The sequence below is a fragment of the Megalobrama amblycephala genome, linkage group LG14, assembly GCF_018812025.1.
Source record: "Megalobrama amblycephala isolate DHTTF-2021 linkage group LG14, ASM1881202v1, whole genome shotgun sequence".
Lineage (NCBI taxonomy): Eukaryota > Metazoa > Chordata > Actinopteri > Cypriniformes > Xenocyprididae > Megalobrama > Megalobrama amblycephala.
Window position 1 is genome coordinate 39,235,830 of NC_063057.1, and position 24,138 is coordinate 39,259,967.

At 39.3% G+C, this 24,138-nt stretch overlaps 1 protein-coding gene across 1 annotated transcript; it reads left to right on the forward strand.

Moving 5' to 3' along the window:
• The first annotated feature begins 142 nt into the window (after positions 1-142).
• Positions 143-23,797, forward strand: LOC125245241 (tripartite motif-containing protein 16-like). Its single transcript, XM_048155779.1, has 6 exons — positions 143-921; positions 10,398-10,493; positions 10,580-10,813; positions 12,327-12,486; positions 14,157-14,204; positions 21,340-23,797. Exons 1-6 carry the CDS (start codon positions 313-315, stop codon positions 21,864-21,866), a joined length of 1,674 nt encoding a protein of 557 aa, XP_048011736.1. The 5' UTR covers positions 143-312; the 3' UTR covers positions 21,867-23,797.
• Positions 23,798-24,138: the final 341 nt, after the last annotated feature.

Consider the following 24,138-nt stretch of genomic DNA (forward strand, 5'->3'; position numbering starts at 1 on the left):
CCCCTGCCCTCATTCCAGAAAACACATAATCAGAGAGGAGATGTTGCTGCAAGAGGAAGGGGAAGTTATTTTGATTTAAGATTACAAGCGCACATGAATTTAACAAAATGATGTGCATGGATAAATCATTTATAATAAATACTGTGATATTCAATAAAAAAAGAAAATTTGGCAAATTTGATTTCATGGTGACTTTAAGGAACTGAAATGGGACTATTTTTTCAGTCCCACGCATCACACAAACACAGAACCAGGAAACCAGAATCACATGAGTTCAGAGAAACTGAAACCGAAGTGTAGTTGAGCTGTTGTATGTTTGTGTCTCTCTCTTCATGCAGTAAAATGGCAGAAGCCAGAATTTCAGTGTATCAGAATGAGTTCATGTGTTCAGTGTGTCTGGATCTCCTGAAGGATCCAGTGACCATCCACTGTGGACACAGTTACTGTAAGATCTGTATTACAGGCTTCTGGGATCAGGAGGATCAGAAGAGAGTCTACAGCTGTCCTCAGTGCAGACAGACCTTCAGTCCAAGACCTGCTTTAGCTAAAAACACCATTCTGGCTGAAATGGTGGAGAAACTGAAGAAGACTAAACTTCCTGCTGACTGTTTCGCTGGAGCTGGAGATGTGCAGTGTGACGTCTGTACTGAAATAAAAGACAAAGCCGTCAAGTCCTGTCTGGTGTGTCTGAACTCTTACTGTCAGAATCACCTTGAACAACATGAGAGTTGGTTTAAAGGAAAGAGACACAATCTGACTGAAGCCACTGGACGACTGCAGGAGATGATCTGCCCGAAACACAACAAGATCCTTGAGGTTTTCTGCCGCACTGATCAGAAGTGTATATGTCTGCTGTGTATGATGGATGAACATAAAAACCACGACACTGTATCAACTGCAGCACAGAGGACAGAGAAACAGGTACGAACTTTTTAGTAAAGTATATACTTTTTAATGTGTAGCAGAAGAATAGGCAAGTTTTGGGACATACTACTTTATCATAATTGTGTCTTCAACTCTCTGGAGATGGGCCGTTTTGCAGGATTTTTTTCAAATTGCAGCAAAACAGACTTAAAATACTCCGTCATTTTTTGTCATAGAGACATAAGTAATATATCAATTGAAACTATAGAATATCTTCTTTCTTTTGTGTACACTCAGAGTAAAAACAAAATGTTGTGCTTTTTGCAAAATAAAGACAACTAACATGATGCGTCGTCTCCCTCTGAACGAAGTCCAATCTAATAGTTCTCAGCAAATGTGTCTAAGTGTAACTTAGTGAATACTAATCATAAAAAAATAAGACTTATGTCTAAAGAAACGTTGAAATGTCAGGTTTTAAATCGTGTAAGTCAAATCGAAAACAAATATTCTCTGTTTATGTAATCTGTATGAAAAAAGAGCCATGTCAAACGTCCGTGATTCAGCTCATTTTCCGCTAATTTGGCCACACCCACGGAGCGAGCGCTATTCAGACGCAAATTCTGAGGCAATACATGTATACATCGTCACAATCGTGTATTTATTTCCTTCAAAAGTCTCTATCTGCATGTTATAGCCATGGTTAGCGATCTCTGTAAGCCTCTGTTAGTTCCTGGAAAGTCACATGGTATGCCTGTTCTTCTTTAGATTAATTTGTAGACTAAAGGTGTACAGAGCGTCCTCCGGCTGCAAATATGAATTGAAAACACAGTATCCAGTGCTCATAGTGATGACTAGAAATATTGAATAAATATTACTCCTCTGTATAGAAAATTGACATAAACATTTGAGAATCCATCAATATTTCTCCAAATGTGCATGCTTTTAAGCTAAAAGCCTATATGAAATGCCATAGATGTAAAATGAATGTTCAGACACTTAGCATCACAGAAATACATTATATTTTAAAGTAAATAATAGAATACCATTATTTTAAATTGTAATAATATTTCACAGTATTGCTGTTTTTCCATGATGAGCTTGAGACATGATCACAGAGGGTTTTTTCACATAGCCTATCTGACTGAAAGAGCTCATTATTATGCAGGTCATTACAGGTCAATATGCAGATCTTTTGTCTTCTCAGGTGTGAATCATGGAATTTTTCATGAAGATTCTGGCCTCCATGCATACTGTGTTTCCTGACAAAAAGTGTCTTAAAATATTTAAATTAATATATTGTATTGTGGGTCTTTCATTTGGAAAACTCTCCTCATGTTTCCATAATGATGCATTTGAAAGATAAAGACCCCCAAAGTATCTTTACAAAAGTTCACAATGCTATTGCAGATGAAATATTATGTGGATAACATTGACTAAACATCTTTCCCTTTTGAGAGAACTCGCGCTGCGTCCTATAGGTCGCTTTGGTAATACAGTTGGTACGGAAAGTATTCAGACCCCCTTAAATTTTTCACTCTTTGTTATATTGCAGCCATTTGCTAAAATCATTTAAGTTCATTTTTTCCCCTCATTAATGTACACATAGCACCCCATATTGACAGAAAAACACAGAATTGTTGACATTTTTGCAAATTTATTAAAAAAGAAAAACTGAAATATCACATGGTCCTAAGTATTCAGACCCTTTGCTCAGTATTTAGTAGAAGCACCCTTTTGATCTAATACAGCCATGAGTCTTTTTGGGAAAGATGCAACAAGTTTTTCACACCTGGATTTGGGGATCCTCTGCCATTCCTCCTTGCAGATCCTCTCCAGTTCTGTCAGGTTGGATGGTAAACGTTGGTGGATTTTTAGGTCTCTCCAGACACTGAGTTGTTGTGAAGCCACTCCTTCGTTATTTTAGCTGTGTGCTTAGGGTCATTGTCTTGTTGGAAGGTAAACCTTCGGCCCAGTCTGAGGTCCTGAGCACTCCGGAGAAGGTTTTCGTCCAGGATATCCCTGTACTTGGCCGCATTCATCTTTTCCTCAATTGCAACCAGTCGTCCTGTCCCTGCAGCTGAAAAACACCCCCACAGCATGATGCTGCCACCACCATGCTTCACTGTTGGGACTGTATTGGACAGGTGATGAGCAGTGCCTGGTTTTCTCCACACATACCACTTAGAATTAAGGCCAAAAAGTTCTATCTTGGTCTCATCAGACCAGAGAATCTTATTTCTCACCATCTTAGCAAACTCCATGCGGGCTTTCATGTGTCTTCCACTGAGGAGAGGCTTCCGTCGGGCCACTCTGCCATAAAGCCCCGACTGGTGGAGGGCTGCAGTGATGGTTGACTTTCTACAACTTTCTCCCATCTCCCGACTGCATCTCTGGAGCTCAGCCACAGTGATCTTTGGGTTCTTCTTTACCTCTCTCACCAAGGCTCTTCTCCCTCGATAGCTCAGTTTGGCCAGACGGCCAGCTCTAGGAATGGTTCTGGTCGTCCCAAACGTCTTCCATTTAAGGATTATTATTTAAGGCCACTGTGCTCTTAGGAACCTTAAGTGCAGCAGAATTTTTTTTGTAACCTTGGCCAGATCTGTGCCTTGCCACAATTCTGTCTCTGAGCTCTTCAGGCGGTTCCTTTGACCTCATGATTCTCATTTGCTCTGACATGCACTGTGAGCTATTAGGTCTTATATTGACAGCTGTGTGGCTTTCCTAATCAAGTCCAATCAGTATAATCAAACACAACTGGACTCAAATGAAGGTGTAGAACCATCCTTGAGATGGTTCTACACCTTCATTTGAGTCCAGTTGTGTTTGATTATGTCTCTGAGCTCTTCAGGCAGTTCCTTTGACCTCATGATTCTCATTTGCTCTGACATGCACTGTGAGCTGTAAGGTCTTATATAGAAAGGTGTGTGCCTTTCCTAATCAAGTCCAATCAGTATAATCAAACACAGCTGGACTCAAATGAAGGTGTAGAACCATCTCAAGGATGATCAGAAGACATGGACAGCACCTGAGTTAAATATATGAGTGTCACAGCAAAGGGTCTGAATATTTAGGACCATGTGATATTTCAGTTTTTATTTTTTAATAAATCTGCAAAAATGTCAACAATTCTGTGTTTTTCTACCAATATGGGGTGCTGTGTGTACATTAATGAGGAAAAAATGAACTTAAATGATTTTATCAAATGGCTGCAATATAACAAAGAGTGAAAAATTTAAGGGGGTCTGAATACTTTCCGTACCCACTGTATCTGTCCCCGGGCTCAGCATCATCCCTGAAGGCCCCCATGCTTCCCACTAAGCCATTAAAAGCAACATCAGGGCTAGTGGGTAAAGCATATACGGCGGCAGGTCAGGCTGGTGCATGCTAGCATACGATGGCTATCTTGCAAGCATACCAAGCCGACCTGCTGAAGGATTTGGATGGCGGGGAGGGGATTGGCCCAGATGCAGTTCACAGACGAGCCACAGATTTGTCTCTGAGAGCCACCAAGGAGACCGCCAGAGCAGCTGGGCGGTCCATGGCAACAGAGCGGCACCTGTGTCTCAATCTGTCTGATTTAAAAGACAAGGACAGGGCCTTTCTCCTCGACGTTCCGCTTGCACCATCTGGCCTGGCAGAGGCATTCAAAAAATATCTTCCACGCCACCATCCATCCTCTGCCGTACAGCTCCTCAGTCGCCTCTTGTGCTCCACCTCAAAGACACGGTGGGCCGGGACGGCACTCTCAGCCCAAGCCTTCCAAACCGAAGATGGACCTGAGGGTCTTGCTCAGGCGAAAAAGGCTGGGTAGAAGAAGTCCTGACGCCAGTAGTGTCAGACTTCTGAGGGCAGCCCCACACGGGGTGGAGCGGTGTTCACCTCAGTATACGGTGCTCGTCCCACCTCATGGCCCTCATTCTGTCACGAAAGGGGAATCACATTTTTGAGAGTCTAAACATGCTTGAAAACTTATGAAACTTTGCAGATGCGTCAGAAGTGGCGAAAATTTATGTCTGATATGGGTTGCAAAATTGGGCATGGCAAAATGGCTCAATAGCGCCACCTACAAAATTTCAACAAAGTGCCCCTGACGCTACATTTCACGTACGAGTATGAAATTCAGTCAATACATCTATCAGCCCAATATCTACAAAAAAGTCTCTTGGAGCAAAATCGGAAAACCAACAGGAAGTCAGATATTTTGAATTTGCTTAGCAAATTTTGTGCAATTTTTGCCATTTCTATACGTTGTACTTTAACAAACTCCTCGTAGAGCTTTAATCATATCAATGTCATATTTGGTTAGTCTATTCTAAAGGTCTTTGCGATGTTAAATTGTGAAGATCTTAAGTTTTCACTGAAGGGCGTGTCCGTGGCGGCCTGACAAAATTCTATGTTTCGCCATGAAACGGGAAGTTGTTGTAACTCATACAATGTCTGATCTGCTCCAAACTTCACATGTGTGATAATAGTCCTGGCCTGAAGACATCTACATGGCAATATTCAGTTACAGTCAAAGTGCCACCTGTTGGCAGCAGGAAATGTGGCACTTTGAAATGACTTTGCCATATTTCCCTTGTATTTACTCGCTAACATGCATGTAGCTCACTGTTCACTGTTTTCCTAAGGCCAACAGGTGACGGTAAGCCTGGGTGTGAGGGCTCTTTCATCACTGCTTGCAGCTTTAATTTGTGTTTGTAGTTCTACTGAAATCCTCATCTAACAATGCACAATGGATTGTGGCTATATTAGCCAGAGTGTGCGCCGATCTTCACTTTGGATTCTAAACAGTAATAGTAGACCACCTGGGTATCTTTGAAATACTTGTACTATGATTTGGGACACCGTCATTCTAATTTCGAATACTATTTAGGATGCATAGTATGCAAATTGAGACACAGCATAAGTCTAATGAAACGATAACAAAAATCAAATACGTTGATATGTTTAGTCATGTGACATGCATGAGCCAGTGAGGTTTGATGTTATTGACGTATCACCATATTTGATTTGGGCTCTAGAAACAGAGACATTATTCAGTGTAAGATTATCCATGAACGAAGCCCACCAAATGAACACGACTCTACTTGCCAGTGAACCCATAGTGAGCTATAAAACTTAGCCCATGGAGCTAAATTAGTGAAAGGATTGGTGAAACGTACCCATGCCTATGTAATTTTAAACCCACTGATTGTAGTAACAGAGCCAATCGACAGAGGAGACCCTTTTGTTCCACATACTTAAGAGCAGACGTGTACTCTTATCAGGAACTGAAGCTTGCGGACACATCTCAAGGTGCAAATCACAACAGGCCCCCACAGAAACAATCACAGGACACCCCCTCTTACTTGACTATGCATTTCAAAGACATTCCAGAGTTTCCCGGCGAGACAATGAATTCACTCTTTTTGTTTTAAACAGAAACAGTCTCAGAAATGCTGCCAATGGTATGAATTAATCACCAGCAGGTGCCATATATATATATCCTAATATATTGTGTGTTTTATATAACCTATGGAGTTCTTTCTGTGTTTTTAAACATTTATTACAGGTAAATTCTTATTAAAGTCTACCTCAATTATAGGAAGTATATGCTATTTGGTATCTGTGTGATGGATGAATGATTTCCAGTATTTTGATGCAAAGTAGATTTCTGTAGGATGAACTGGAAAGTTTATTTCTTAAAGTGCTGACCCAAAACTCTAAAAAGTTTGGGCACAAAGGACAATGTGGAAAGTTGGGCATAGGACCCTCCCAAAACCACATCTGACTGGTGGAAACTCAAAAGAGTGGAGCTGACAGAACAGGGTAAAAACCCATGTCATGCAGTTTAGCTTTGCTTTTTGCCTTAGCTTTCATTTGTTTCGTGCTCAGTGCCGCTGCTAGCCATTTTGGTGCCCTAAGCATAATTCCTTTATGATGCCCCCCACCCCGACCCAGAGGAAAAAAAAAAAAACGTTTGTTTTTGCCAGTTTAACTTTTTATTACCAAACATAACTCAATACCAATAACACACAATAGCAGCATCACAGTATAAAACTTAAGAACACTAAAAAGAGAAAGTAAAATCTTCACAGCTTTGCTGACTTTGTAAACAGTAAACAGAATAGCAAAATAAAAAAATTATCAAAATAATCCAGGCTTTTTTTTTTTTTTGCAATTTCAATGTCACAGTGAATAAATTAAATTAAATAATCATCAATAAGTACAAACAAGAATAGTCAGTCTTCTTAAATAAAACAAAGATTTAGAGGACTAAAAGTCACAACTTTACTTACTTTGTAAACACAGTAGGCTATGTAGAACAGCTAAAAACACACATTCAAGTAAAGTGCAAAATCTTCTTAGACCAAATGTTGTCAAAATAAACCAAAGACATACATTTTGAGGGAGCCATAATGCTATTCTGTATGGATCAAGCATTTCCACCAGTTTTGGGAGGCTCTATAGAACCACAGTAATGTTTGCTTTATATCATTCATAATGAAATTTTATATTTTATATATATATTTAACAGGAATTGTTAGCCTACCATGTGCACCGCACTGACTGCTAACTGTTAACGTTACTGAGAAAGTATTAACCACCGTCACGTCAAAATAAACCATAAACTACTGCTCAATATCTAAAGAAAGATAGTAAAAAAAAGACTTTCTAGACTAGACTAGAGCAATTATTAAATATCTTTCTTGTTCCCCCTTTTTTGTTACATATACATGGCTAAAATGTGACTAATATTTCTATAGGCTAATGAAATAATACCGGCATTTAAAAAAAAAAATTCATTAGGCTATTTTTGGTGCCCCCTCAGCACTTGGTGCCCTACGCACAGTGCGTGATGCGCGTGGTGGGAGCGGCGGCGCTGTTCGTGCTGACCTACCATCATCCTGCCTACACGTTTGTAAGGAATCAGCTCAAATGGGTGAAATATATATAATTAAATCAGAATGTGTTATGATCAATTATAAATACAAATCAACCAAGAAGGGAATTTTATAATATATATATATATATATATATATATGGATAATTATAATTGGTTCTAGTTTTAGAATTAATTTTAGAATGACTGGTCTTGTCCAGCAAAACTCTCAGTCCGATTTTTATCAAGAAAAAGGAGTTTTCTTCTGGCCAAGAAGAAAACTCCTAACCTAGTACTTTACAAAAGCATATACTGTAGCTAGCGAAACCAAACGTTAAAATGACTTGGGTTCATTTATGAGCATCGACAGGACAATCAAGCGTAAATATAATGGATTTAATATATGAACTATGAATGTATATGACTAACTCTAAGCAAAGATTACATAGACAGGAAAAACAGAGGTGATAAAAGAATGGCAAAGTACAAAGAGTAAAAACCTTTTGAGAGCCAGCACGAAATCACATCAGAGAATGTAAGCTTAAAACGCATCGGAAGAAATGGTTCTATACTTGCTAATAATATTGCTAATTTTGGATGCTGTGGTTAATGCGCTGTTCTGCAGAAGCATCCGATTGGTCTTTTCCTGGGGTGGGGTCTTCAGCAGGATTTTTAAATAGAGTTTGATGGCTGGAAATTTAGAGTAACACAATTAAAAGTCGTAACTTATGCTTATAATAGGGAGACATGCATACACGAAAGGAATACATAATATACATTCTGAAATGGTTAACTTATGAGTTAAATTCAGGGAGCTTCTCTATGTGTTTGTGTGTATTGGCGATCATCTGGGGGTTTTGTCCAGTTTGTGGCCACATTGCCCTTCGCTAACCATGGGGTGAACTAGGTGCTCTTTGAAGTTGTTTTAGGTGCCATGAGGCTAGGGGAGGGTTTCTGCTTAGGATCTCTGAAGTAGTTAAGGTGACAAAGGGGGATATTTGGCCCAGACATGTCAGAGCCAATTCAAGAATTACATGAAGGGTTCAAGAAGCTAAAAGCTTTCTTAAATCCAACACTGGTTTGATGATCTTGATGCCGTCCAGATGCTACACGTTATACCTCTTCAAGAGCTCACTCAAAACTCATCAACTACTCTGTATGAGCCTTCGTTGAACTTTGCCGAAAAAAAATACTCTCCAAGTCCTTTGCTACCAGCAACTCATCGAGATGCAGAGAAACTTGCACAGCAATGCATAACCCGCCAACCGACCCACGAGGCTTCCCTCCAGCAAAGCCAACTTCTATTCACCATCAAGTGTTGTCCCTCAGAATACAACAGCAACCGACCTCCAGCAAATCGGCACTGAAGAGATTTCGTCCTGCAACTGTCACGGTAGCACACAGAAACAAGATGTTAGGATCCAAGCGCAGCGTTTATTTGGTAATCCACAGACGTATATCACAAAACAGGCAAGGGTACAACTCCACAGCACAGTCCACATAAACCAGAGAACCAAAGTGCACATAACAAATTATAACAAACCATAACCAAGGACAGAAACAACTGAGTATAAATAGACAGACACTAATAACATAATACAAGACAGCTGGGTGCAATGAAGTGATAATGAGTCCGGGAAGTGTGTTATGGGTAATGTAGTCCAAGGGGTGAAACAAGAGTCTGGGATAGAGTGCCCTCTAGTGGCTGATAGGGCACTCTCACTGGTGATCATGACAGCAACTACGCCACAAAGGGAACACGCGCTCAGAGGAGCATCCAAACTCAAGTACCACAGTCTCCTCATTTTTGCTGAGCTGGTGCAACCTTTATTAAGCATATGAACTAAGGTTGAATTGCTAGTATGTTAATTCTCTCAGGTTGGGGTCAAAGAAAGAGTGTTTAATGCTAGACATTTAAATTCATTCACCTTCTGTTAACAATATCGCAATTCCCTGTCACTGTATGAATGAATGCATGTGTGTGTGTTTTCGTTACTTTAGTTTGTGTATTAGAGTAGTTCAATAAAGTCTTGTTTGATTTTTCACATATATCAGTGTCTTGTGTCATGTGTGCTTACAAGTTACTGCCTTAAACTGATGATTTTTGTTACCTTGCTCATAATCAGTAATCATAACTTTATATTATTACCATTGGTCATGGGATAATATTCTGTCCAGAATTAGTAAAATACCCTAACCTCAATTTATCGGTGGACGAATAGTTGAGAAAGTGTTAAATATTAATTTTGTGTATGTATGTTTTCTTGCTTCTCTGTAAAGCACTTTGGTCAGCCTGGGGGCTGTTGGAAATGTGCTATATAAATAAAATTGAACTTGAACTTGAACTTGTTCTTATTCAATCACCTTTGAGTTATATTGATCCGAGTTTCCTTTAAATCAAAATATATTGTTTTGTGTTATGCAAGAGATAATCATATACATTTGAAAAGACATAAGGATGAGTAAACAATGAAAGAATTTTAATTTCTGGGTGAACTATCCCTATAAAACGAGGCAATACGTCTAAATAATGAAATAATGAGACATTTATGAATGAACCTATAACCTATAAGATCTTTAACCCCTCAATCTCAGCACTTCACTGATACTGGATTCATATCTGTTTACTTGATTTATGTGATGTTTCTCCTGTCATTGGTTTGTCCTTTAGCACCAGCTGAAGGAGATGCAGAGGTCGTTCCAGCAGAGGATTCAGCAGAGAGAGAAAGATCTTCAGCAGCTGAGAGAGGCTGTGGAGTCTCATAAGGTGAGTCTGGAGAAGAAGAGAAGTTTGAGAAGTCTCAGTCAGGACTCACTGAAGCCACTGTGTGATTGTGATGTGTGTCCTAACAGCGCTCAGCACAGACAGCAGTGGAGGACAGTGAGAGGATCTTCACTGAGCTCATCCGCTCCATTGAGAGAAGCCGCTCTGAGGCCACACAGCGGATCAGAGATCAGGAAAAGACTGCAGTGAGTCGAGCTGAAGGACAACTGGAGCGACTGGAGCAGGAGATCAATGATCTGAGGAGGAGAGACGCTGAGCTGGAGCAGCTTTCACACACACAGGATCACATCCATTTCCTGCAGGTAAGGCTGGCCACACACTTGAAGATTTTAAGCCAGATTTTCACTCCTGAATGTGTGCGGCCCAATTTGAGGCTTGTTGCAAATAATTTTTTTGTCCAAAAAATCCTCTATTGTGTGGAGTCATTACGATTATTTAACTGCTCCCCATCGAGACGGAGCATCCCCGATCTCAAATCGTAGAACCTGAGTAGATCAGACAGAAATTCTTCAAACAGAATATTCCATAGAATTTTGAATCAAGACTCAGGACCTTAAATCAGAGGATCTTTCATTTGGGGCGCCATCAGTCTAGAAACCCCTGCTAAGTACTTTATGGCAATGCATGCTGCCTAGCTAAGGAAGAACATTATCAACTTTGGGCAGTAAACCCAAGACTAATGGTCGAAAAGACAACACATTGTGACTCACAGCTTGAGCCCCACCAAGATAACGGCAGAGGTTTTATAGAAATTATGTTTGTAATCTTTGTACTCTGCACTCTCTGTATTCTCTGATAAGATCAGGAAAGTTAAGAGACCAGGTGATAACATAATTTATAGTGAGAAGAGGAGAAAAGCCACCTCTGAAACAAAGATGATACCTAATTGGTCAGAACTCCTCAAAGAGGTTGGACAAACACCTCAGTTTAAAAATTCAGGACACAAACAAAGAATGAGACTGAGACAGAATAGAAGATCGAAGCAGATCAGATTTGGGAGATGTAAATGGGTTAATAACAAACTGTTTCATTCAAATTCATTATGAATTAATATATATATATATATATATATATATATATATATATATATATATATATATATATATATATATATATATATTTTAAAATAAATATATAAACTTAAAAAAATGTTACCTTACTAATAAATATTGCTTTCACTATAGTTTGGATATTCATATCCGCTACAGAGCTTATAGTTATGGCCCGTTGAAATGAATGCTGGATGATTCATTTGCTCAGTCATAAAATAAGTAACTCTTTCAAAATTCCCTATAAATTAATTAAACTATTATAAAATAATCTATTTGCCAGAATGCATGAATTTGGTAGTGAAGTCCTCAAACAGGAAGTCTGTATATTAGCAATGCCTCTGCATATTTTCACTACAAAACATGACCTTGGGATTGTGAGTCCCTGTGAATTTCATAGCCACTAATCCAGAGCCACTAAATCAAAGAAGGTCAATCTACTTGTTCCCTTTGAACTGATTTTCCTGATCAAATCTACTCAACCTTGCCATGTGACGCCATGATGCACTTGATCTGTTACGTTTATGTTATTTCAAGATGTTTGATCATACAAGAGTTTTGATCATCCACGATTACATATAATGCAAGTGGCAAACTTATAACTCTAACATCATATAATGAATATGAGAAGAATGAAGCTGATGCTGTGAAAGTGCTGGATTGAGGAGAGTTACTAAAGATCAACAAGAGCTGCTCAAATCTGACAGTAGTGCAGGTTATTGGCTGAAGTGTGGAGGTGATGAGCTTTGATTTCTGTTTTCTGTAGAGTTTCCAGTCTCTCTCAGCTCCTCCTGAATCTACAGACGTAAATGACGATCCCTTCAGTTCTCTCTCCTCTTTTGATTTCGTGAGAGAATCTGTCCATCAGCTGAGAGACAAACTGGAGGATTTCTGCAAAGAGGAGCTGAAGAAGATCTCTGACAGAGGTAAAGTCCTGGAGATTCATCTGCTCTCAGAAATGATCCTCCATCATCTCATATCATGTAGAAGATCATATTAGAAATGTCTTAGGAACGGATGCAGGGATCATGTTCTCTTGACATGATAATCACCAGTGATGGGAATAACGGCGTTATAAATAAACGGCGTTACTAACGCCGTTACTTTTTTCAGTAACGAGTAATCAAACAAATTACTTTTTCTCCCGTTACAACGCTGTTACCGTTACTGACAAAAAAAATGCCGCGTTACTATAATTGAGCTCACTGAAGCGGTTTTCATCCGAGTAAGCTCTCTCTCAGCCATAGGACCTGCAAAGTTTTTTTCTCTGGTGTGTGCTGCGGTAAGTCATACACAAATATAATTTTAAACTGATAATAATGTACGATGCGCTGTGTGTGTGTCTGTCAGAGCATGCGCGCAAAGCGCGAGCTCAAACCAGAATACCCGGCCTTTTTGATGCTTGATCGAAAATATGTGAAATTAGTTTTTTTTTCTAGTCGACTAGTAGTTGTTCATTTAAGCTATTAGTTGACTAATCACATTTATATTAATTTAATTTCTTAAATACTGGAGAGAATAAACCATAATAAGGAGCGTTTACATAATAAAGGCTATATAGCACTCAAGGGCACGCATAATTGCCATAAAGAACCGGCAAAAGTAATGATTATGAGTGTGACAAAAACAGTAAGGAGACATTTTAATTGTTTATTAATAAAGTAATGTTTCTGAATCAGTGTCGGCTGCAAAGATGAAGTTGACATTGCTGATTCTCATTGCTGATCATCTGCTCATATGGACGCTCCTAGAGAGATAACGCACATTTCATTCGGATTAGGCTACATAATCAGAGTAGCCTCTTTCTTTTCGTTTTTAATAACTTCATTTTCGTTAAAGTAGATATTTCAAGCATTCTATAGATATATTTCTCATGTTTGCGAGGCAAGCAGCCTCTGAGTTTCAGTTCATTTAGCCTATAAGACGCGCTCCAGTTCACGCACCAGTGATCGCGCCCGCGCCTCCATGTCATGATTTTATTGTCTGCTATATTTGCTTGTTATATATTAAATCAAAGCAATTGGTAGATGAAACATTGATTACAATTAAGATACAATTTTTACAAAACGAAATTCACTTTAAAGAAAGGCTTTCTACAAAGCAAAACTTAATGAAGTGTTTAAAATCATGTCTGACCCACTTCATGTCTCCCGATATATTTGCGCATCTTATGATGCATCTTACTCATGCTGTTCACTAACTTTTCATAATTGAATAAATGGATTTAAAACATAACATAGGACTATTTAAACATAAATATGAAACTACGTTTTCTTTAATGGCTACCAACACAGTACAGAGAAATTTCATGTCGTGAGCAAGAGCGGATCATGAGTCAGGAGTCGCATCAAGAATAATTTATTCTTAGACTTATATGTAATATTGGGGGCATTCAATTTATTTGGCATATTTTTATTTTTATTTATTTTTTTTAAAGTAACGCAATAGTTACTTTCCCTGGTAATTAGTTACTTTTATAATGATGTAACTCAGTTACTATTTGTGAGAAGTAACTAGTAACTATAACTAATTACTTTTTTAAAGCAACGTGACCAACACTGATAATCACACTCTTCATGTCCGTTGATTTCCACAGTCACTTTCACCAACATTGTTCACTGGACCAGGAACGACTTCCTACAATGTAAGTCACTAAGAAAAGCAGAAAAACTCACTGAAAGCCAAATAATTTCACTGAAAGACTTGTTTTGTAACAAGTCTCTTTAACCTTTGGGGCAACAGATAGAAATATGAAATATAAAATATAGCTGCAAGCAGCAATTACGGGGCCAAGCACAAAAACGGCACAAGAAGCCAGCCAACATGGCTGGGAGCATCAGACCAACAGCAGCAGTGAGCAATTAGAAAAAAAAGTTATTAGCATTTTTGTCAATTTTGTCATAACTTTTGACCACAAGGTGGCGCTGGTCCGAAACTTCTCAGGCTCCTTCAGGGCATTGTCCTGATGACCCATACCAAATTTATGAATTTTGGTCAAACCCATCAGAAGTTATAAGCAAAAATAGACATTTTTCATATCTCCACTCCAGTAGGTGGCACTGCGCCGAAACACTGTATGATGCCTCAGGTCATGCTTGTGATGACATGTACTAAGTTTGGTCTGAATATGATAAAGCATTACAGAGATACAGCTTCAAGAGTAATTTTTGCATCATGCCTCAAATTCATTGCTCTGGTATACAAAAACGGTTTGACGAATCGACTTGAAATCCATAACTTTTTGTCGGCATGGTCTGAAGATGATACGGTTCGATTTTGGTGAAAATCGGAGCAACGGTCTAGGAGGAGTTCGAAAAAGTAGGTTTTTAAGGAAAAACAATATGGCGGACAGGAAGTTCACCTGACTATGGCAAATTTGATATCTATGTTCTCACCATGACCCAAGGCATCTAAAGAGACCAGTTTCATTACAATCGGTTAATATAGTCAAAACTTATTAGCATTTTTGTCAATTTTGTTATAACTTTTGACCACAAGGTGGCGCAGTGCCGAAACTTCTCAGGCTCCTTCAGGCATTGTCCTGATGACCCATGCCAAATTTATGAATTTTGGTCAAACCCATCAGAAGTTATAAGCAAAAATAACAATTTTTCATATCTCCACTCCAGTAGGTGGCGCTGCGCCGAAACACTGTATGATGCCTCAGGTCATGCTTGTGAAGACACATACCAAGTTTGGTCTGAATATGTCAAAGCATTGTAGAGATACAGCTTCAAGAGTAATTTTTGCATCATATCTCAAATTCTTTGCTCCGGCATACGAAAACAGTTTGACATATCGACTTGAAATCCATAACTTATTGTTGGCATGGTCTGAAGTTGATACGGTTCAATTTTGGTGAAAATCAGAGCAACGGTCTAGGAGGAGTTTCGAAAAAGTAGGTTTTTAAAGAAAAACAATATGGCAGACAGGACGTTCAGCCGACTATGGAAAATTTGATATCTATGTTCCCAGCATGACCCACGGAATCTACTGAGACCAGTTTTATTTCAATCGGTTAATATAGACAAAAGTTATTAGCATTTTTGTAAATTTTATTATAACTTTAGACCACAAGGTGGCGCTGGTCCGAAACTTCTCAGACTCCTTCAGGACATTGTGCTGATGACCCATACCGAGTTTTGTATCGATATGCTAATGCGTTCGTAAAGTACAGTGTTTTAGCACAAAATTCAAATTGGATGATGGCCAAAATGGCCGATATGGAAAAATTGGATATCATTCGACTCAACATGATGCCCCGAATCTAATAAGACCAAATTTATGATTTTTGGTCAAACCTATCAGAAGTTATAAGCAAAAATATTCATTTTTCATATCTCCACTCCAGTAGGTGGCGCTGCTCCGAAACACTGCATGATGCCTCAGGTCATGCTTGTGATGACATGTACCAAGTTTGGTCTGAATACGATAAAGCAGTGCAGAGATACAGCTTAGAGAGTGTGTTTTACATCATGCCTCAAATTCATTGCTTCGGTATACGAAAATTGTTTGACGTATCAACTTGAAATCCATAACTTTTTGTCGGCATGGTCTGAAGATGATACGGTTCAATTTTGGTGAAAATCGGAGCAACGGTCTAGGAGGAGTTCGAAAAAGTAGGTTTTTAAAGAAAAACAATATGGCGGACAGGAAGTTCAGCCGACTATGGCAAATTTGATATCTGTGTTCTCGGCATGACCCAATGAATCAACAGAGATCAGTTTCATTACAATCGGTTAATACAGTCAAAAGTTATTAGCATTTTTGAAAATTTTGTTATAACTTCTGACCACAAGGTGGCGCTGGTCCGAAACTTCTCAGGCTCCTTCAGGGCATTGTGCTGATGACCCATACCGAGTTTCGTAATGATACGCTAATGCGTTCGTAAAATACAGCATTTTAGCACAAAATTCAAAATGGTCGACGGCCAAAATGGCCGAAGTGGGAAAATTGGATATCATTCGTCTCGGCATGATGCCCCAAATCCAACGAGACCAAATTCATGATTTTTGGACAAAACCATCAGAAGTTATAAGCAAAAATAGCCATTTTTCATATCTCCGCACCACTAGGTGGCGCTGCGCCGAAACGCTGCTTGTTGCCTCAGGTCATGCTTGTGATGACAGGTACCAAGTTTGGTCTGAATACGATAAAGCGTTGCGGAGATACAGCCTTATGTCTATTTTAGCAAGCACTACGTACAATTCGTTCGCGTGTTTTTCGAAAACGGTTTGAGGAATCAACTTGAATTCCATAACTTTTTGTCGGCATGGTCTGACGATGATCTGGTTCAATTTTCGTGAAAATCGGAGTAACGGCCTAGGAGGAGTTCGAAAAAGTATGTTTTTCAGAAAATTCAAAATGGCGGAAAAATTTTCATGACGGAAAATGACGTCATAGGGTGCGTTCGATTCGTCTTGAGCCAAGGAATAAGAGGAAAAAAGAATTGTGTTTCTAGCCCTTATGGTTCAAAAGTTATTAACATAAACATAAGTGCAACTTTGGACAGCTGGTGGCGCTAGAGGGATTGAGTTAGAGACTCCAAATTTGCTATGGGCATAGTTCAGACTGTCCTCTAACTGTGTGCCAAATTTCACAACTTTCCCGCAAGCGGTTCTATGGGCTGCCATAGACTTCAAGAGCGGAAGAAGAAACGGAAGAAGAATAATAATAAGCGTACGGAACGCCAACAGATACAATAGGTGCCTAAGCACCTTCGGTGCTTGGCCCCTAAATATAGCTGCAAGCAGCAATTACGGGGCCAAGCACAAAAACGGCACAAGAAGCAAGCCAACACGACTGGGAGCATCAGGCTAACTGCAGCAGTGAGCAATTAAAGACCTATTAAGATCATTTTAGGCAAAAGAGCTGAAAAATGATAAAAAATGAGGATTTACTGGTTCATCACTTTCGACCAATAGGTGGCGCTGTGTCCAAATTGTTGTGGTATGGTCAGAGTGAGGTGACAATGACACTTGCAAAGTTTGGTGTCAATATGTCAAAGCACTGAAGAGATACAGCTTCAAGTGTCGTTTTTGCATCATGCCTCAAATTCTTTGCTCTGTTATACAAAAACCGTTTGACATATCGACTTGAAATCCATAACTTTTTGTCTGCATGGTCTGAAGATGACACTGTTAAATTTTGGTGAAAATCGGAGCAACGGTCTAGGAGGAGCTCGAAAAAGTATGTTTTTAAAGAAAAACAATATGGTGGACAGGAAGTTCAGCTGACTATAGCAAATTTGATATCCGTGTTCTCGGCATGACCCAAGGAATCTACTGAGACCAGTTTCATTACAATTGATTTATATATTCAAACGTTATTAACATTTTTGTAAATTTCATAATAACTTTTGACCACAAGGTGGCGCTGGTCCGAAGCTTGTCAGGCTCCTTCAGGGCATTGTGCTGATGACCCATACCAAGTTTCGTAACGATACTTGAATGCGTTCATAAAATACAGCATTTTAGCACAAAATTCAAAATGGCCGACGGCCAAAATGGTTGAAATGGGAAAATTGGATATCATTCGACTCGGCATGACTCCCCGAATCCAACGAGACCAAAGTTATGATTTTTGGACAAACCCATCGGAAGTTATAAGCGAAAATATCAATTTTTCATATTTCCGCACCAGTAGGTGGCGCTGCTCCGAAACACTGCATGATGCCTCAGGTCATGCTTGTGATGACATGTACCAAGTTTTTGTCTGAATAAGATAAAGCATTGCGGAGATACAGCTTCAAGAGTGTGTTTTACATCATGCATCAAATTCATTGCTCCAGTATACAAAAACGGTTTTACATATCGACTTGAAATCCATAAATTTTTGTCGGCATGGTCTGAAGATGATACGGTTCGATTTTGGTGAAAATCGGAGCAACGGTCTAGGAGGAGTTCGAAAAAGTAGGTTTTTAAAGAAAAACAATATGGCGGACAGGAAGTTCAGCCAACTATGGCAAATTTTATATCTATGTTCTTGGCATGAACCAACGAATCAAATGAGACCAGTTTCATTACAATGAGTTAAAAAAGTAAAAAGTTATTAGCATTTTTGAAAATTTTGTTATAACTTTTGACCACAAGGTGGCGCTGTTCCGAAACTTTTCAGGCTCCTTCAGGGCATTGAGCTGATGAGCCATACCGAGTTTCGTAAAGATACGCTAATGCGTTCGTAAAATACAGCAGTTTAGCACAAAATTCAAAATGGCCGACGGACAAAATGCCCGATATGGGAAAATTGGATATCAGTCGAATCGACATGATGCCCCGAATCTAACAAGACCAAATTTATGATTTTTGGACAAACCCATCAGAAGTTATAAGCAAAAATGACAATTTTTCATATCTCTGCACCAGTAGGTGGCGCTGTGCCGGAACACTGCATGATGCCTCAGGTCATGCTTGTGATAACATGTACCAAGTTTGGTCTGAATACGATAAAGCGTTGTGGAGATACAGCCTTATGTCTATTTTTGCAAGCGCTACGTACAATTCGTTCGCTTGTTTTATGAAAACGGTTTGAGGAATTGACTTGAATTCCATAACTTTTTCTTGGCATGCTCTGAAGATGATCTGGTTAAATTTTCGTGAAAATCGGAGTAACGGCCTAGGAGGAGTTCGAAAAAGTACGTTTTTCAGAAAATTCAAAATGGCGGAAAAATTTTCATGACGGAAAATGACGTCATATAGTGCATTCGATTCGCCTTGAGCCAAGGACTCAGGGAAAAAAGAATTTTGTTTCTAGCCCTTACGGTTCAAAAGTTATTAACATAAACATAAGTGCAACTTTGGACAGCTGGTGGCGCTAGAGGGATTGAGTTAGAGACTCCAAATTTGCTATGGACAAAGGTCAGACTGTCCTCTAACTGTGTGCCAAATTTCACAACTTTCCCGCAAGCGGTTCTATGGGCTGCCATAGACTTCAAGAGCGGAAGAAGAAGCGGAAGAATAATAATAAGCGTACGGAACGCCAACAATAACAATAGGTGCCTAAGCACCTTCGGTGCTTGGCCCCTAAATATAGCTGCAAGCAGCAATTACGGGGCCAAGCACAAAAACGGCACAACAAGCCAGCCAACATGGCCGTGAGCATCAGACCAACAGCAGCAGTGAGCAATTAGAAAAAAAAAAGTTATTAGCATTTTTGTCAATTTTGTTATATTTTTTGACCACAAGGTGGAGCTGGTCTGAACCTTCTCAGGCTCCTTCAGGGCATTGTCCTGATGACCCATACCAAATTTATGAATTTTGGTCAAACCCATCAGAAGTTATAAGCAAAAATAGCCATTTTTCATATCTCCACTCCAGTAGGTGGCGCTGCGCCGAAACACTGTATAATGCCTCAGGTCATGCTTGTGATGACACGTACCAAGTTTGGTCTGAATATGATAAAGCATTGCAGAGATACAGCTTCAAGAGTCATTTTTGCATCATATCTCAAATTGTTTGCTCTGGTATACGAAAACTGTTTGACTTATCGACTTCAAATCCATAACTTTCTGTCGGCATGGTCTGAAGATCATACGGTTCAATTTTGGTGAAAATCGGAGCAACGGTCTAGGAGGAGTTTGAAAAAGTACGTTTTTAAAGAAAAACAATACAGCGGACAGGAAGTTCAGCTGACTATAGCAGATTTGATATCTATGTTCTCAGCATGACCCAAGGAATCTACAGAGACCAGTTTCATTACAATCGGTTAATATAGTCAAAAGTTATTAGCATTTTTGTAAATTTTGTTCTAACTTTTGACCACAAGGTGGCGATGGTCCGAAACTTCTCAGGCTCCTTCAGGGCATTGTGCTGATGACCCCTACCAAGTTTCATAACGATACGCTACTGCGTTCATAAAATACAGCATTTTAGCACAAAATTCAAAATGGCTGACAGCCAAAATGTCCGATATGGGAAAATTGGATATCATTCGATTCGGCATGATGCCCCAAATCGAACAAGACCAAATTCATGATTTTTGGCCAAAGCCATCAGAAGTTATAAGGAAAAATATCAATTTTTCATATCTCCGCACCACTAGGTGGCGCTGCGCCGAAACGCTGCATGTTGCCTCAGGTCATGCTTGTGATGACAGGTACCAAGTTTGGTCTGAATACGATAAAGCGTTGCGGAGAAACAGCCTTATGTCTATTTTCGCAAGAACTACTTACAATTTGTTCGCGTGTTTTTCGAAAACGGTTTGAGGAATCAACTTGAATTTCATAACTTTTTGTCGGCATGGTCTGAAGATGATCTGGTTCAATTTTCGTGAAAATCGGAGTAACGGCCTAGGAGGAGTTCTTCAGTTTTTCAGAAAATTCAAAATGGCGGAAAAAATTTCATGACGGAAAATGACGTCATAGGGTGCCATCGATTCGACTTGACCTAAAGAATCAGAGGAAAAAGGAATTTTGTTTCTAGCCCTTATGGTTCAAAAGTTATTAACATAAACATAAGTGCAACTTTGGACAGCTGGTGGCGCTAGAGGGATTGAGTTAGAGACTCCAAATTTGCTATGGACAAAGGTCAGACTGTCCTCTAACAGTGTGCCAAATTTCACAACTTTCCCGCAAGCGGTTCTATGGGCTGCCATAGACTTCAAGAGCGGAAGAAGAAACGGAAGAAGAATAATAATAAGCGTACGGAACGCCAACAATAACAATAGGTGCCTAAGCACCTTCGGTGCTTGGCCCCTAATAAAGCTCAACATGATGATTTGTACAGGATATCAGACAGATGATTTATCAGACTGGATATCTGACTGTGTTTTATCTCCATCAGATTCCCATCAGCTCAATCTGGATCTGAACACAGTGAATAAACACCTCCATCTGTCTGAGGGGAACAGAGTGATTACTTACACTGACACACTCCAGCCGTATCCTGATCATCGAGACAGATTTGATTTTTATCTTCAGATGTTGTGTAGAGAGAGTGTGTGTGGACGCTGTTACTGGGAGATTGAGTGGAGTGGGAATAAAGTGCGTATATCAGTGTCATATAAGAGCATCAGCAGGAAGGGACGGGGTAATGAGTGTTTGTTTGGAGGTAATGATCAGTCCTGGGGTTTGCTCTGCTCTTCCTCCAGATACTCATTCAGACACAAAACCATACAGACTGATCTCCCTGAAAAGCCGATCAGCAGTAGAATAGGAGTGTATGTGGATCACAGTGCAGGAACTCTGTCCTTCTACAGCGTCTCTGGAGACACAATGATCCTCATCCACACAGTCCAGACCACATTCACTCAACCGCTCTATCCTGGGTTTAGTGTTGGTACTGGATCATCATTGAAACTGTGTTTATGAATCAGAATAGGCTGTAGAGAGATTCTACCCATAATGCTATGAGCTGATGATAAATCAATAACAGTGAGATGTTACAGATTCTCATTACATTATTATTACATTAATACTACAGCTGAACTTCTGTCAGTGAAATAACATGTCAGAATAAATGTGTGTAATAATGAATCCTCATATAGACAGTGAGATCAAGAGCCTCATTTATAAAATATTGTGCAGAAACTGTCCTAAATTTGATCTTACGATCATTTCTCAGATGTGCGTACATGAGATTCATAAAATCTGTGCATATGCATGCTTTATAAATGTTTTAAGGGTATTGTAATTAGACCCATGCATCCATATGTTTTGTCTAGGTCAGTGTGTTCCCTATTCCAGGATGACAATGCCTATATTCATCAGGATTAAAAATGTGAAAAATTGTCACCGAGTCAACTCAGTCACACACTCAGACACTACCATCATCAATCATTACGTTCACCAGATCACAATCACAACCTTGACCCCAGCCCCATATATACTGTACTCCACCCGTTCACTCACTGTCTGGTCTCAACCTTACCTTGTTGTGTTCCTGGATTTTACCTCAATAAACATGCTGTTGTTTTACATCACTTACCTCTGTGTTCCTCGTCTATCTGCTGACAGAAGACCCAACTAATATACTCAAGAGATGGAGCGCCAGGCGTCTGCGGCACAGAACCCGATCGAAGGGCTGGTCAGCGCCCTTAAAGTCGCTCTCTCTCCGGATCCACATCACCAATCTGCCTCTGCCAGTCCCATGGCTCTTCCATCTAACTACTCGTGTGAGGCAGTTGAATGTAGCGGTTTTCTCCTGCAAGTATCACTGTGCATTGAGAAGCATTCTCATAAATTCAACAATGAAAGATCTAAAGTAGCGTTTCTAATCTCACTGCTCAAAGGACGTGCACTGATCTGGGCACAGGCAATCTAGGATTGACATCCTGAACTGATTAATTCATTTGATGATTTCTGTTCTCACTTCCAAGGAGTTTTCGGCCTCGCCACAGGATCGCTCTCTGTGTTGGATCAGTTATTCAGTCAGTGATTATACACTACAATTTCGCATTCTAGCGGCCTCATGCGAACATGTGCGTTTATAAAACATATACAGTTGTATTTTTTACAAAAATGACCGATTGTTTTGAAAGACATGAAGAAAGAAAGACATGAACATCTTGGATGACATGAGGGTGAGTAAATTATCAGGAAAATTTTATTTGAAAGTGGACTAATCCTTTAAAGTTAGGACTCAGCAGTGCCCATTCATGTGTGAAAATGATTCTTTGTGCTCTGTGAACCATTCTTTAACCCTGATGAATCTTGGCATTGTCATCCTGGAATATGGCCATGATACATATTCCAACATGGTTGTTTAAGAAATGAAAAGCTACACACTCCATCTGTTTATAGTTTATAAGATTATAATAGTTTATATAATATATTTGAATAGTTAATACTTGAATTAAGAGATTTGTGTACCAACAATATTAATACTAACAATACTAAAAATGTAACTGATGCTCATATGCCACCCACACTGAATGATATAGACATCAATAACACACCTGGGATGACCTTTTAAAATGTTTGCATTTTATACAGATAAATGTGGCTAAGTTTGACACCTAATCTGTCATCCCTGTTACCCACATGTCAAGACCTGTTGCTCTGAAAAGTAACAGGGTTGACGGTAACAGGTTCGACAATTTAAAGCTAATTTGCTATTTTCTAGCTAACAGACCAGATCACAAAACACATTTTGTACACTTTGAAGGGATATTACTTGTAGATATTGATTGTTACATTAAATAAATAAATGTTTAAATGTATACTTTAAAAATGATCTCCAGTGTATGATTCTTGAGCTCACTCCTAGCAATTCTGCAACATGGCAATCAGTTCCTTTATACGTTCCTCTTATAAAAAATTCTTGTCTAAAGTTGATCTCAGTTGTATATCCATTAAAGTATGTGGAAAGGAGTCCTGGCTTGACAGTACACATAAAAAACTAGCTACTGGGAACAGGCAAACTCCAAAAAAATCGAAATCAACTGGTGGTCGATTGAGCAGATGAGACAGTCGTGCATGGAGCCTATGCAATATAGCGTTCATCAACAGTTCCTTACAAGAGATGCATTATAACAATTAGCAGCATACACATTACAAGTTTTAACTGGCAAAGATTTGGTGTTTTAATTATATCATTTAGCATCAGCTCAATGGTCTAAGCAGATTATATGATACAGAATTT

Coding starts and splice junctions, on each gene's coding strand:
- LOC125245241 (XM_048155779.1), top strand. CDS start 313: ATGTTTGTGTCTCTCTCTTCATGCAGTAAAATGGCAGAAGCCAGAATT. Junction 12,487..14,156: donor GAAGAAGATCTCTGACAGAG/GTAAAGTCCTGG, acceptor TGATTTCCACAG/TCACTTTCACCAACATTGTT. Junction 14,205..21,339: donor CAGGAACGACTTCCTACAAT/GTAAGTCACTAA, acceptor TATCTCCATCAG/ATTCCCATCAGCTCAATCTG.